Source organism: Aulonocara sp. 'chitande type north' Nkhata Bay, linkage group LG23 (genome assembly GCF_057382095.1).
Source record: "Aulonocara sp. 'chitande type north' Nkhata Bay isolate Kocher_YH1m ecotype deep benthic linkage group LG23, A_spYH_male_GT1.1, whole genome shotgun sequence".
Lineage (NCBI taxonomy): Eukaryota > Metazoa > Chordata > Actinopteri > Cichliformes > Cichlidae > Aulonocara > Aulonocara sp. 'chitande type north' Nkhata Bay.
In genome coordinates, this window is record NC_141365.1 from 30410041 (window position 1) to 30424033 (window position 13993).

The 13993-nt window shown below is 40.5% G+C and overlaps 1 protein-coding gene across 3 annotated transcripts in view; it reads left to right on the plus strand.

The window, feature by feature from the left end:
- Window positions 1–13993, plus strand: part of LOC147302189 (FERM, ARHGEF and pleckstrin domain-containing protein 1-like) — a 69467-nt gene that overhangs the window by 7536 nt on the left and 47938 nt on the right. For all 3 annotated transcript variants that reach the window (XM_086284370.1, XM_086284373.1, XM_086284372.1), the window contains exon 2: window positions 2183–2410. In XM_086284370.1, coding sequence (XP_086140496.1) covers window positions 2237–2410 — 174 coding nt within the window. In that variant the 5' untranslated portion in view covers window positions 2183–2236. The remainder of the gene's footprint in view (window positions 1–2182; window positions 2411–13993) is intronic.

A 13993-nucleotide genomic window follows, 5' to 3' on the forward strand; every position in this document is an offset into this window, starting at 1 on the left:
CCCTATTCAGAGGACTAGTACTTATTCGAACTGAGTGTACTTGGTTTCAGTCGTTTTCCATTATGATTGAGTACACCCTAATGTGCATGGATGGGGTCATTATCGAACATGGCTGAAAGTCCATTTCAGTCAGTGTATGTGGCACAAACACAACACAACAATGTAGGACATCAATGTTATACCTGCTGCTCAGTGTATGGCTTTTTGTTGACTTGTTGACATCATATTTTTAGAGCATTTCAGATCGCTTGGAACCCCGGCCAAGTAGGTGCCAAAAACGGACCTGGTCCCAGGTACTACCACCTAATAGAAAACCCTAAAAGGCTAATCGAGTCCAGCCAAGTACTTAATAGTGGAAAAGGGTTATAATACTATTACAGACAGCTGCAACAGGTGTTGTTAGACTAACTCGATTCACTTACCTGGATTTCTCAACCACATCTGTGATGCTGGTGCCTTTTTGTAACATTTTTATTGTGGTTTATTGCAAAAACTATGACTGTGCTTTTGTGAATAACATTCAAGGATTTTGTCTGCATACCTTGCTTGCCTAAATATTTTGACATCTGGCTCAAAAAATTCACTCAACCTGTACTTTATCCCCAAACTAGATACTCGTCACAGTGGCTTCACCACAGTGTCCTGTCCTCGTAAAACCACAAATTATACATCAGTTTGATTCTCCAGATTTGGGCAAAGGAAAGCTGTATTTTTCAGGCACATTTATAGGAGTCTTTGGAACAGGACAGCTCCCATCAAGCCTATGACACACTGTATTTGCTCTTGAATTATGGGCCCGGCATTGGAAGTGGTGAATGAAGCTCACATAGTTGGGGTGGATGTTTGCCATGGTGGAGTCTCCCTGCTAACTGCACCACTCAAATATTTACAACAAACTGAGTTGTTGGTGAAAAGGAAACAACAGATTTGATTTGATTTTTTCCACTGCAGCTTAGTGGATGACTCATAGTTTACAGTCACACTACATCTGTTGTGTGATAATAATGATCAATTATGTTGACCTTGAACAAGAAGCTGTGTTTTCTAAATGATGTTTACTACTGGGTTAGAAGTGGACATTGATGTCATGATTTATTGACAAGAAATGCCTCTGTACATGATCTCTCTCTCTTTTTTTTAATATTTAATTTTTCTCCAGACACAAACCTCAAAGTCTGCTGAGCATTGCTGGAAATGCTGGATAATTGATCCTGTGTGTTAGTGTGTCAGGGCAGCGCAGCACTGTGTTACCCTCGTCCTTTGCCCCCCACCCTGACTGTCTTCTAAAACATTCCTCAGCTGTGATATCACCAGCAGTCCTGAGGGGTTATTTACTGTCTGAGGTTGAGGTTTATCAAGTGTGGGATGGAGGTGGGGGTGTTGTGTAATTGAATGAAAGCAAAGGGGGTGAGGGGCACAGATTGAGTGTCTTTGTGCGTTCTCAGACCGTATCTCATCTGCCCTACTTGTGATGCTTTATTCAAGTCTGAACTGGCCTTAAACAGAGCTCTGTGAATAGCTCATAGGAAATCCCAACTTCATGCTCTGCAGCTGGGATACATGAGTGTCTAGCTAGGTGTGAGCAAGTCTGTCTGATTCTGTCTGAAGTTTATGCTATGTATGCACTCATTTCATCACTATAGTCAATAAATAAATAAAGCTCATCACTAAAGAACTCAGATTAAATGTCTTTTGGTTTGTACATTGGGTAAGACCAATTTAAAGCAAAGATTGGATAAATATGGGAAGACATTTCACACATTTCTTGAAGTAATTAAACTTTGGAGTTTCTCTCCAAGCAAAGTGCCACAAAAGAACCTCTTACTCCCTTTCTTTTCTTTTCTTTTCTTTTCTTTTTAAATAAGGTGCACAGGTCCTTTATTTTCATGTTTCAAGAATAACCTCCAGTTATTCAAGAGATCTCTCAGGTTTGCATTAATGCAGTTTGGCCTGTGTTTCTTTAAATGCTAATGACGTTTTTAGTCCTTCAGACACCCACAAAAGGGATTTAGAATTCCTATAAAAGCAGTATCAGGATGCCTTTTAAGGAAATTGTGCATGCAGATTTACTAACACACAGGATGTGATGCAACTGTACTGTTTATAGTGAGGGCCCAAAGCATACAAAGAGACAAACTCCAATCCCACATTTTCAGAAAATTCTCTTTTCTTTCTCCACTAGACGTGAACAGAGGTCCCTGCAGCTCGATAGCCTCTTACTGTAAGGTCTGTCATCATGGTCGAACCAGCCGACAGGTCGTCCACAGCCGGGCAGAGGCTGGGTGCTCCTGAAAGCTTTGGAGTGTCCACCCTAGAGCCAGGTCTGCGCCCTCCTGCCCAGCCTCCAGGACGCCAAGTCTCCATGAGGGTGCAGATGCTTGATGACACACAGGAAGTCTTCCAAATATCGGTGAGTAACATAATGTTGGATTATTGCAGGCATACTTTAGTGATCCAGAGGGATTTAAAATAAACATGTGGGAAGTGAAGAGTGGATGTGTGAGGTTTGCACACATCTTACTGTCCATGAAAATATCCACAGCAGTGGTTGTGATGGGAGTAAAACAGGTGTTCAGCTTGGTAGAACCTTCTTGTGTGTTGTTATTGCAAATAAGCAGTGCATGAGTTTAGTTTCTTTCCATTAACCCATCAAATTTCCATATTTGTTTTTTGTTTGTTTGTTTGTTTGTTTGTTTTTGTTGTTTTGCTTTTTAAAATATTTACATGCTTTCATTTCATTTGGTAAATGGACTGGGACTTACACTTTTCACTACAAGCAACATTCACTCATGGATGGATGACTTGAGAGCAAGTCTGGGTTCAATATCAAGATGAGGGATACTTCAGTTGTATTGGCCCTGTTGGTTGGCGATCCACTATTGCATTTCACGATAACTGTGTAACTGTCTGTGCTGCTCTGTACTTGGTGGAGGATGTGCTTCCAAAGCGCCCCTTTAGTTTATTTATTACCTAAGAGCCTGTTATAAAACCATCGCTGCTCTTGGGTAGCACAAAAGCCTCAAAGAATAAACCTGTGCTTCTGTTCAGAATGTGCAAAATGACTTTCATAGTCTTTTTTAGATTTTTGGCATCACGAAAAGGAAGCATTTGCAGAGTGACATTATTGCCTTCAATGTTCAGATAAGATATTGGTTTGTTTCCTTAAGCCTCTCTCCATTTTCTCTTCATCTAAGCATGTGTTTGTCATTTATTTATTACCCTCTTGCTAAACTGTCACTTTATTAACTGATACAAGCAGAAAAGGAGGGTAAAATATTAAACTATTTTTCCACAGTCCCCATGGAATTCATCACCAGTTTTTGCTCCATAGAGATGGTTCATTTTGTTCCATCCACCTTGAGTCTTATCTTCAATCTCCACTTCCTTGTGATACACGGGAAGTGGGACAGAAGCCAGCTTCCTGTCCGAGCACACCACACCTACAGACTCCTGTTTTGGCTTTGCAGACAGAGGCAGACTTTATTCTGTTTTTTTTGACTACTTCCCAGCAGCTTGTGTTTTTCTAAACACTAAGCCTGCTCCCCTTTTTATAAAAAGATTGCTGTTATGGCATGTGTATATGTAGTAAGCAGTCCTGCATTTGTCCTGTGTTCCTAAGTTTTCATTTTCTTCTTCTTTGCTTTTATTTAGCCTTAAGCCTCCCTCTTCTGTCATTTACTCCATCATAAACATACATAACTGTATATTACTGTAGCCAGTATTCACCCTGCTTCATAAATATTTGCATGTGTTTTGAATCTCCTTGTTAGCTTGAGTATGTCATGCGCGTCTACTTGTGCTCCCTGACTTCCTAATGTTTTGTTTTTTTTTCTTTTAAAGGCGTCCTTTGAGAGGCGGCACAGACAGCAGTTTTAATCACATTGCTGCTGCTGTGGTACTGTGGTATGTCATCTCAGGGTGGGCGTATCCTCGAATTTCAGAATTAATGTCTGCTGCAGGCTGACACAGAGTTTGGTTTCAAGCCTTCCTTGGTGATTTGCATGTCTTTAAAAAAAAACAGCTGCTGTATTTTCAGCTTCAGATTTAGGGAGTCTTTGTGATGATAATCAAGAGAGAATCCAGAAAGAATCACTGTCTCAGCTGGCTTCTCGAACATTCAGAGCTGCTGGTCTGTGGGGCTGTAATTGGTCCTCATGAAATGGCCAAGAATGCATGCGGTTGTTGGAGTGAAAGTGCCTCAGGATGTGTTTGAGTGGATGATTGGACAGTTTGACAGTGGCCTGGGATCTGGTGTCTGTGAGGGGATGTCATCTGTGTGTGAATACTACTAAATTGATGTCTCCACAAACTGATGTTCTCCACAAAGCAGCAGCCCTCTTCATATCAGGGAGCTCTTTTCTCTATCTATTTCTGTCCTCAACTCCTTTCACAGCCTCTCACACACGTATGAGTTGGTCTGTCTCTCTGGACCCTGTTTCAGCTTCACTCTTTACACCACAGGAGAGCAGAAGTATCAGGTGAAAACAGCAGCATGAAACTAAAATAGTAATATTTTTTATGTATTTATTTATTTATTTTTATTTTTCGTTGCTGTTTTAAAAGCCAAATGTAATAAAAGATGAACTAGAAGGAGAGAAGCGAGAACAGAGCAGAGAAACATGGAACATGGGAAGTGAACCAACCAAATTAATGACAGTTGTTTTCAGTGCTTCTTACAAATTTGGTGAAATAATGGGGACATTGTCTATTGAGCCTGACTCACCTAATCTGTTTTTTCCTGTTACAATAGCCTCCAGTGTATTTGTGCAGTAGGTGCAGTCGAATGTGTGAATCAGGAGATAAGCCTGCAGCTTTCACTAGCATTGGCACTTGACTGGGCATTTTTTCACTGCAGTGGAGGTAAAGTAGAAGGGTAGCTCATTAACCACCTTGTTATCAGCAAACCTCAGGCTGCTGCAGGAGAGGGGCAATAAATATTAAAAATACATTTAATTTTAGTTTTTGTTTTTTTTTTTAGCACATGAAGAACAATGCAGACATACCATAGTGTTGTTGTAATGTTGACTAAAGCTTTTTGGGGTTGATTTCTTGAATTTGTTCTTTGTTTTAAACCACTTTTGAGACCAATTACAAGGAAATGAAGATATTTCTCCAAAATCAAGGGATAGTTAGGAGTGCACATTAATTCAGCCTGTTTAAACAAGTCTTCTGCAGGCTGAAATGCCAAACCTGCACTCAAAGCAAATCTGATTTTTGCATACTAAATGAAAATAGATCCTGTGCAGTGTTTTCATATAGATAAGTTTCAGCTAGGTTGTGTTTAGAGGACATAGTGCTTCTGTCTGTTTTCTGGGCTTCAAACGGCAGTTGCTCCAGTACTATGTTTACAATATAAAAATCACTATCTGCAGCACATGTAGCAGAGTAGCATCACAGCTGTGCTGATTGCAGTCACGCTCTATAATCAGTCTTCCTGAAGAAATATGGATTTGGTTAATGTGCAGTCTCAAGATTATCATAAAATGTGCATTTACAAGAACCACAATAATGATTATATTTTTAGCAGGTCTTGGCTAGCTATTAATTGGAAGGCTAACTGTATGGGCCTATCACTTTCTTCAGTTTGAAGCTGCACATATTGAGAAGCTTTGCACATGTTTTGATCAATATTAGCAGTAGCTTTTTGCATCAGTTAAAACAGTAGAGCACAAATTATTCATTTAACAGGGATCTGTCACATGAAGGTGACTCGAGGCATTTGGCTGTGTCGACCCTTTGTTCCCTTCACTTCCACTAAGATAAATGCCTGATTCATCCAGTTACATCAAAGCGGTTTAGTCGTTAACTATCTTGCTATCTGCACAAATTGTGTGGCACAGAGAATTATGAGGAAAAACATGACCAGTTGCAGGAATGTTTCACTTTATTGCAATAGTAGACGTTGTAAGCAGTGTAGGAAACTTTCTGTTTGTATGAAATCTCAACAAAGCGCAAATATGTATCAGAGTTTTGATGCTGTTGCTTGTTATTGCGGCCAAGGCAAGCAAGAAAGAATGGCTGATGATGACCTCACTGCTCTATATTTCCTGCAGCATCCAAGGACAACTTCCCCTCTGAGTGGTTTTGCCATAGCAGTGTTGGCAAACCACAAATTCTGAGTTTTCCTTCTTTGTTGATTCTTACCTTAACATCAGTCTTAGGCTTGAGTTAGCCTTTTTGTAAGATGTATAATTCGTTTAGCTTTAATCAGTCTAACCCACATTAGAGTAATATAAGAACAAAATTCAGACTGGTTTAATCCCACAGGCCACATCTTTTTGTGAAGCCGACCCCAGAATTTTGTTCTACAGACCAGGACAAATAAATTGGTTTGTCATGGAAAATAAATTTAGGACTTCAGACATGGGGAAGATTTAGAGTGTATGTACAGCAGGGGTCAACAAAAAACCCCCACTGAAAATGGACTACTGTGACATCTTTATTTTATAAACACACATTTCTAAGATCAGAGCCACGTTCTTAATATGAGCCTCTGTCTTTCATGCTCAACTGTCTGTGATTCCTATGATATTTCTGGTGTTCATGAAGCTGTATCCTCAGGCTTTCAGTCTGGAGTCTGTTCAGGACCATGAACAGACTCTGTCTCTCAGATTTCCCGTGAGAGCTAATGTCGAATCCATTAGATCCAAAGAAGACCTTGCAGAGTTTTTAACTGCACTCTGCTGTTCAGAGGGAAAGAGATGAAATTTCATTAAAAACTTCTCCTGAAATCACGACAGACTGGGCAGATCATCTTGTGCGTTCAGCACTTTGTTTACTGATAGTTAACATTTTATTATTTATATCTATCAGCCTTTTTCTTTGAGCTGATCTTTGGAAATGTATATTATTTGAGTGTACACCACATTAATAAAACATCATGACATGACATGACGTAGGCACACACTGCATTAGTGACCACTGAGGCTACACACACGCACATACACAGAGGCACAGACACACTCAGTCTTCATTATTAATGTGTAAAAGAGGCAGAGATGGAGGTAGTGGTAGAGGTCACGCCCAGCTGGTTAATAATTAAAGGTAGACAGGATGTGTGTCTGTGTTTTTGTTTGCATACATGCTGAATGGAGCATAAACTAACAGTATAGCTTTCAACACAGACAATTTCAAGCATGCACAAAGGTTTAAACTTTTGACCTACTCCTCTGATTGTTTTCTTGCATGGCATTAACAGACTTTGCTGTGTGACTCACAAGTAAAACCGTTTCACATTCTCAACAGGCCACAGCATCCGTTATTAAGGGGAAGCAAAATAACCTACATACCAAAATCTGCAATAGCAACGATAATCAATAAGACCAGTGTATTACTCGTTATTTTGTGTTTTTCCTTTTTTCTTTTTTCTTTTAGTAAGGTCAGCTTTGACCTTGGGTGCTAACAACGAAGGTCAAGGTATTTAGCCAACCTAAGTACTCATGTCCCCCGAAGGTTAGTAAGTTGTTTTAAAGTCTGAAGACGATACAAAAAAAATTGTGGGTAATTGAAAGTTTTCACAGATTTTTCACATTTGGTGTGACCTGATTTTTCACCTAATTAAAACAGCTCGAGCTACCATCACACAAAATTTAAAAATGATATGTGGATGCTAGACTGCTAACAAACACATAAACAAACATAGTGGATTACATACTCCCTTCCTTCGGAGGGAGAAAATTTTATGAATTTTAAAGTATACTACCACCTTAAAGGATGCTATAGAAGCATTGCATTTATCTTACTAATGAGCTTTTCTTTTGAACAAAAATTCAGCCCGTCCATTCCTGTGCACCACAGGACTCTATTGTTGTCTGAAAAACACATTATTTTCATTTCTTTTTTTCACATTTCAGTCTCACCTACAACAGCCTGCTGATGGAAATGACCACCGGAACACCGTTATTAATCCATAGCTCAAAATAATCCCCAACAAATGCTCTGTTTGTTCTTCCTCACGTACCAGTTTCCTCCCAGTTTCCAAACCCCACAAAGGCCAGTTTAGCCGCATAGATTGAATTTATATCTCTGTTCATTATAAACAGCCAGGTTCGGGGAAACTCAGGTGTGCACTGTAATGGAAGATTAAGAGGGTGAGGTATGGTGATGATGGAACGGGTACAGCAGGCTTAACCTGAACAGGTTATTTTCAGAGTTAAAGATTAACACCAACTGTTAAAAGGTGCTTTTTTTTTTTTTTTCTTCCTGAAAATTTCTCCTGAGTTACAGATTATTGGTATTAATCAATAAAATTGTTTAGTAATGCTAAAAGGATTTCCACATATTCTTTTAGTAGGGGACAGTTTGAGTCCAGTTTTCTTAAAATCACATTTAAGGGCTCTAATGTCAGCTGTCACGTTAGACATAAACCATATTCAGAGTGGTAAGTAGGCACATTTACTTATAGATTTAAAAGACTAAATGGCCTGTAATTGTATAGCACTTTATTAGTCCCTAAGGACCCCAAAGCGCTTTGCACAACCAGTCATCCACCCATCCACACACACATTCAGTGTTTGTAGCCCTAACACTTTATGACCAGGTCTTCTAACATAGATGGTCCTTTCTCGGCTTGCCTTAGAGTCTGTGACTTTTATGTGACCGCACTTAGACGTATGAAGAAAACCTGGGTTAAAGAAAACTGCTGACCACTGATTGGTATGTTAGGCCGGTCCATACTATATACACACAGTTGTGTGTATATAGTATGCTTTTCTTTCTTTTTTTTCAGCCTATTGTTTTGTACATTTAGCTACAGTTACCTTACTCCCTTGGGGTCCTCGATGATGGCACCTGCAGCTGGTCCCTTTATTTGCCAGACATCTGCAGTGCTTTCACACTTGAGCTCTCTGCATTATGTTGAAAAATATGAGGTCTATCTCTGTTATGCCTGTCCCCTGTGGACCCACCCTCACTAAGAAATATCATTGGCTCATATGATGCCTTTAATGCCTCAGGTGGTTTAGGCCTACACATATGGAGCCACATGTGGCCTCCTGGAGCTTTCACTCCTACATCCCATTTGAGTCCATCTCAGACGATTTAATAGGGAGTTTGCAAAAAATCCCTTTTACCTGTTGATTAGTGGTTTCTGTTTGCTTGTATTGTCTTGTCTAGCATGATGCTTGCTTGAACGTAATCCCTGTAAGTATTTCCAGTATAGCCACATTAAACCAGACTTTAGGTTTCTTTATTAACGATGGCATGAATGAGAGGATGGTGGAGTATTTTGAACGTGCTCTGTCGCAATATGCAGTCTATAAAGGTTTTTGTTGCATGATTGGATTGTGGCTTTATGATCTGTGTCAGCTCCTGACCTTATGTGAGTGTTTGTTTTTTGTCTAAAAAGAGAGCTGGGGAAAGATACAGGACTCTGGGGGGGATGGTTATGAGGATTAGGATGATGGAAGAATAGACCACATAATTTGATAGACTAGCAGTCCCCCAAGGCCTGTGATAAATGAGCTACAAGTCCCCCGCCAAATTATGCAGGAACGCACACAGACTCACTCCTTAGCTCCAGAGTTAAGCTGTTGACATTTCAAATGGATGGCCTTTGTTTTGTCGGTGTCCACTGTCTTGGAATTGAAAGAGTCATGTTAAAGGAACCAGTATAAAAGGACAGATCTTAAAAGGCAGAACGAACAAGAAAATTACTTAAAATGACAGTAACACTGTGGCAAGTTGAATTTTCCCTGTTACTGGTTTGGATGCATGTATCATAATCATTTTAAAGGGGGCCTATTATGCTGATTTCCAGCTCCATTATTTTATTATTGGACTCTAGTGGAGTCATTTTGCATCATTCACAGTTTAAATGATCCTTACTCATCTTGTGCTGGACCTTGGTGCAGCTCCTCAGTTCATCCACTGTCTGAAAGAAAGTTTCTTCTGATTGGCTGCCAGTCAGTAACAGAATTACTGACCAGCATGTGGGTGGGGCTTCTGTGCTTTAGTTGACCATATTAAGGATATCCTCTTTTTTTTGACATCATACATGTACAAGAGTAGAAAAAACTGCCTGTTACCAAGTGTTTAGAGCAGTCTGAGGCCTGAGCTTTAGACCCACAGGAATTATTGTTGCATTTCCTGATCTTAAAATGACATTCCACTACTGTAACAGGTCCACTTTAAGGACACTGCTTTGGTATCATGTGGCCAAAAACCTTAAAAATCCTGACCTTGCTACTCAGCTAAGAACATCTTTGTGGATTGATTGTGGTTCTTCCCTCCTCAATAACAGGAATGACTGCCTCATTGTTGCACTTCCAGCACGCAGACCTTGGCTATTTGGCCCTAAGAAGAGGAAATTAGTTTTAATGTAGCCTTCCTTTAGTGCATTACTATTCAGAGAACCAGACAGTTAAAATATTGTGCAGTGCCAGATATTTTTAAACTCTGGGTTGCCCAGCGGCATGGTTTTTTTTTATTTTCTTTTTATTTCATTTTTAATTTAATTTTCTTTTATTTGTGTGGGTCTGTATGTCTTCTTCTGCACTGTTTTACCCCAAAGCACATTTTAACCCTGCTAAAATTCATTTAGAGGGAGAGAGTGATAAGAGATGAGAAAATGGGTTTTAGAATTTGGAGCCAAACTCTACTCATGTGTCTTTATGTCTTTTAAAGTTGGCAGATCTTCTGGCAGTAGTTTAAATGTGTAGGTGAAACCAAAGTAAGGTAATGGTTAAAGACGGTTCTTCTCTTCTCTTCTCAATAATCTCTTTCTTTCTGGCTTTTTTGGAGCACTTACAGAAATAACTGTACCTTTGGCAGGTCTCATTCGTCATTATAGACAGAAACGTGTGCGTGGGTGTGTGCGCGCATGTGTGTGTGTGTCGCTAGTCCTTGCCTAATCTACCATTGTAACATATTAAATCTATAATGATACTGGTTTCCTGGGCCACCCTAAACCATGTTTTATGGACTTACTATTTGACTTCACGGGCATATGCGCACGTGTGCATGCTACCACCCACCCTGTGGTTCAGTCGCCTAAGATTGACAGTAAAATAATAAAAGTAAATATTTGATTAGATTTGGGGTTGTGATATCCTCCTTTTAATGACTATGGCACAGATGGGAGCAAGAAATGAATTTGATTAAATAATATCATGACCACAGTGGTACATGGATTAGCATTATGTGTGATGTGTAGCCCTGAAATTGACCATCGACTGCACTCTTTCTCTGCATCGTCTAGTTTCCAAAAACTGAAATAAATGCAATCAGATTTTGACGGGGCAATATGAAAGATGTTGTGGTAGTGCCTGTGAAAGCTACTGAAGCAACTTGCATCATGATGTACACATATCTATGTCAATACTGTCTCAAATGGTACTTGCCTGCAATATCATTAGCTATCTAACATGCCTGATAAGGTGTGCCAGCATGGCCTCCATCATCAAAATGTGAAGGTGTGGCAAGAGAGGGAGTCTAAAAAAGAAACCTGTAGCCTGCAGGCTTGTTTCATCTTGTTTGATAAGAAGAAATCAAGCAGAATCAAAGAGTGCACACAAGTAAAATATCCCTGGGCAGTACTTCTTCTCATATTGAGCTGACACTGCCATGACTCACAATCCCATCTCGAGGTACCAAGTGTTGTTTTAAGAGGATAAAGGCAGATGCCAGCTTGACAGCATGGTAACTTCTGAGACTGTGTAAGCCCCGGATAGCATGTTAAATTTCATTACAGCACAGTTAGAAATCAAGTGAAAAAGTATGTCTTGTTTGGAAGTGTTACCAAGAGAAAGCCTTTTCTCTCCACAAAGAACATGACAGGATGTGCGGTGGTGAAGGGGTGATGATTTGGGCTTGTTTGGCAATGACAGACACTGGGCACCTTGCAGCCATTAAGTTGACCATGAACTCCTCTGTATACTAAAGTATTCTAGAAGCAAATGTGAGGCCATTAGTCCAACACCTAAAAATTGGCCCAAACTGGGTCATGTACCAGCACAGTGATTCTAAATTAATCAACCAAATACATAGACATCTACAACAAGAGTTCCTTCACATTCTTTTTGTAATTTAGGTTAATTTGTAATATATTTTTAATTAAATTTTTTTACCAGGTGCTCATTTTTAAGGAGGTAAACTATTGCTGTCTTGAAATATTAGCATACCATGACTTTTTTTCTACATCCAGTGCTCTGATGGTCTATGGCTAATTGTAGCAGAAAATGGCTCATATGATCTTCACTCAAGTTATTTAGAAAATGGTTTACACTTAATCATAATAAGCACCTGCGGACCACTTATGTGCACCTAAAAAGCTAACCAAAGCAGGGCTTAGCAGAAGGTTAGGATACATATAAAGTGTGAATCTAATACAAATGCATGAGTCTTTTCTGCAATCCACATGAAGTGACCCAAGCTGGGGGAAAATATGGATGCAGCATGCTAGCATGAGTCTCCAACCGAGGAACTGTGCTGTATTATGTAATGGCTGGCATTCACTGTCTCATTCCTGTGGTCAGAGATCTCAAAAAGGGACTTCTGACTGTGGACTGACTTTCCTTTCAGCTTCTTCTTTCTTTCTTTAGCTGTCCCCAGTGTTTAACCAGCTAGGAGAGCAAATGCAGAGAGAGGATCGGTGATGATTCATCTTTTTACAGATGTAAGAAGGTGATAAGATTGTATGTCGACAGTTCTCCCTCTGCTTTCCAGACATTCAGCTTCCGACTTGAGCAAGTAGCTTTGGTAGAACCATGCATTGTGTTATGTTGCTATTAAGGTGGGCTTGTGCACGTGGAGCCACGTGGAAGCATTTAAAACTGCTGAGTTCAAAGAGAGGCCCACAGACGAAGCTGCCCTTGAGCAATGAAGGAGGAAACGAGTGTGTGAGTATACTATTCTACAGTATAGACTCTTTCTGGTGCAGAGATGATCACTGAGAGCTTGTTTCTGAAAGGCAGCGAGATGGGGGTAGAAGGGAATTAAAAAGGGCCCCACTGGGGGACGGAAAGGAGACGTGGTGCTGCACTCACTGTGAGAGACTGCAGCACTGGGAGAGAGAAAGATGAATACAGGCCCACATCCGTCTCCCACAGAAGCCTTTCGCGTTACGCCGACAGCCTCTGAATGAGCAAACACTTTCCTGCACTGCTTGGCTGCAAACGATATCCCCTTTTTTTTTTGGTAATTGGAGTAAATGAAGTCCCCCCGTGATGCACTACTAAAGCCAGTGATGGAAGAGCTGGGCCCCATTTAGGGTAATCACTGCACCCCCCTGCTTCACTGCTGTACAAAACCACCAATTTAGTAGTTTTCCTGGATTGTTTGGAGCAGTGGCCACTGAGGTGGGCTTGTGGTGAAGTTTTCACTGCTGTTTTTACAAGTTCGTCTGGTCATTTTATGTTGCAAAATGGGAGATGAATTATATCCTGTATTTGACGGGGGTTGTGGCATTTTTGATGCTGTAAAAAGTAGCTCCAGTTTGGCATGGTAACACCAGCTGCTAGAAGAAGAAAACACTGGTAGGATTATTGCCAGCAGCTGGCTGACTGGAGGGATGCCAAAACCGATTTGTGGACCTTTTGTTTTATTTCGAAAAATGACTCTGGATGAGATTCTAGAAGGTGTTAAGGGTGACACGTGTTGTTGTTGGACACAGGAGTTTGCTTCAGGGTGAGGGGAGAACGGGTGTGCGGTGCACGGTGTGACGGTGACTGATGATCAACAAGTTTGTTTTTCAGCTCTTATTCAATTCAATTCAATTTTATTTATATAGCGCCAAATCACAACATAAGTCGCCTCAAGGCGCTTCATAGATACAGAGAAAAACCCAACAATCATATGACCCCCTATGAGCAAGCACTTTGGTGACAGTGGGAAGGAAAAACTCCCTTTTAACAGGAAGAAACCTCCGGCAGAACCAGGCTCAGGGAGGGGCGGGGCCATCTGCTGCGACCGGTTGGGGTGAGAGAAGGAAGACAGGATAAAAGACATGCTGTGGAAGAGAGACAGAGGTTAATAACAGATATGATTCAATGCAGAG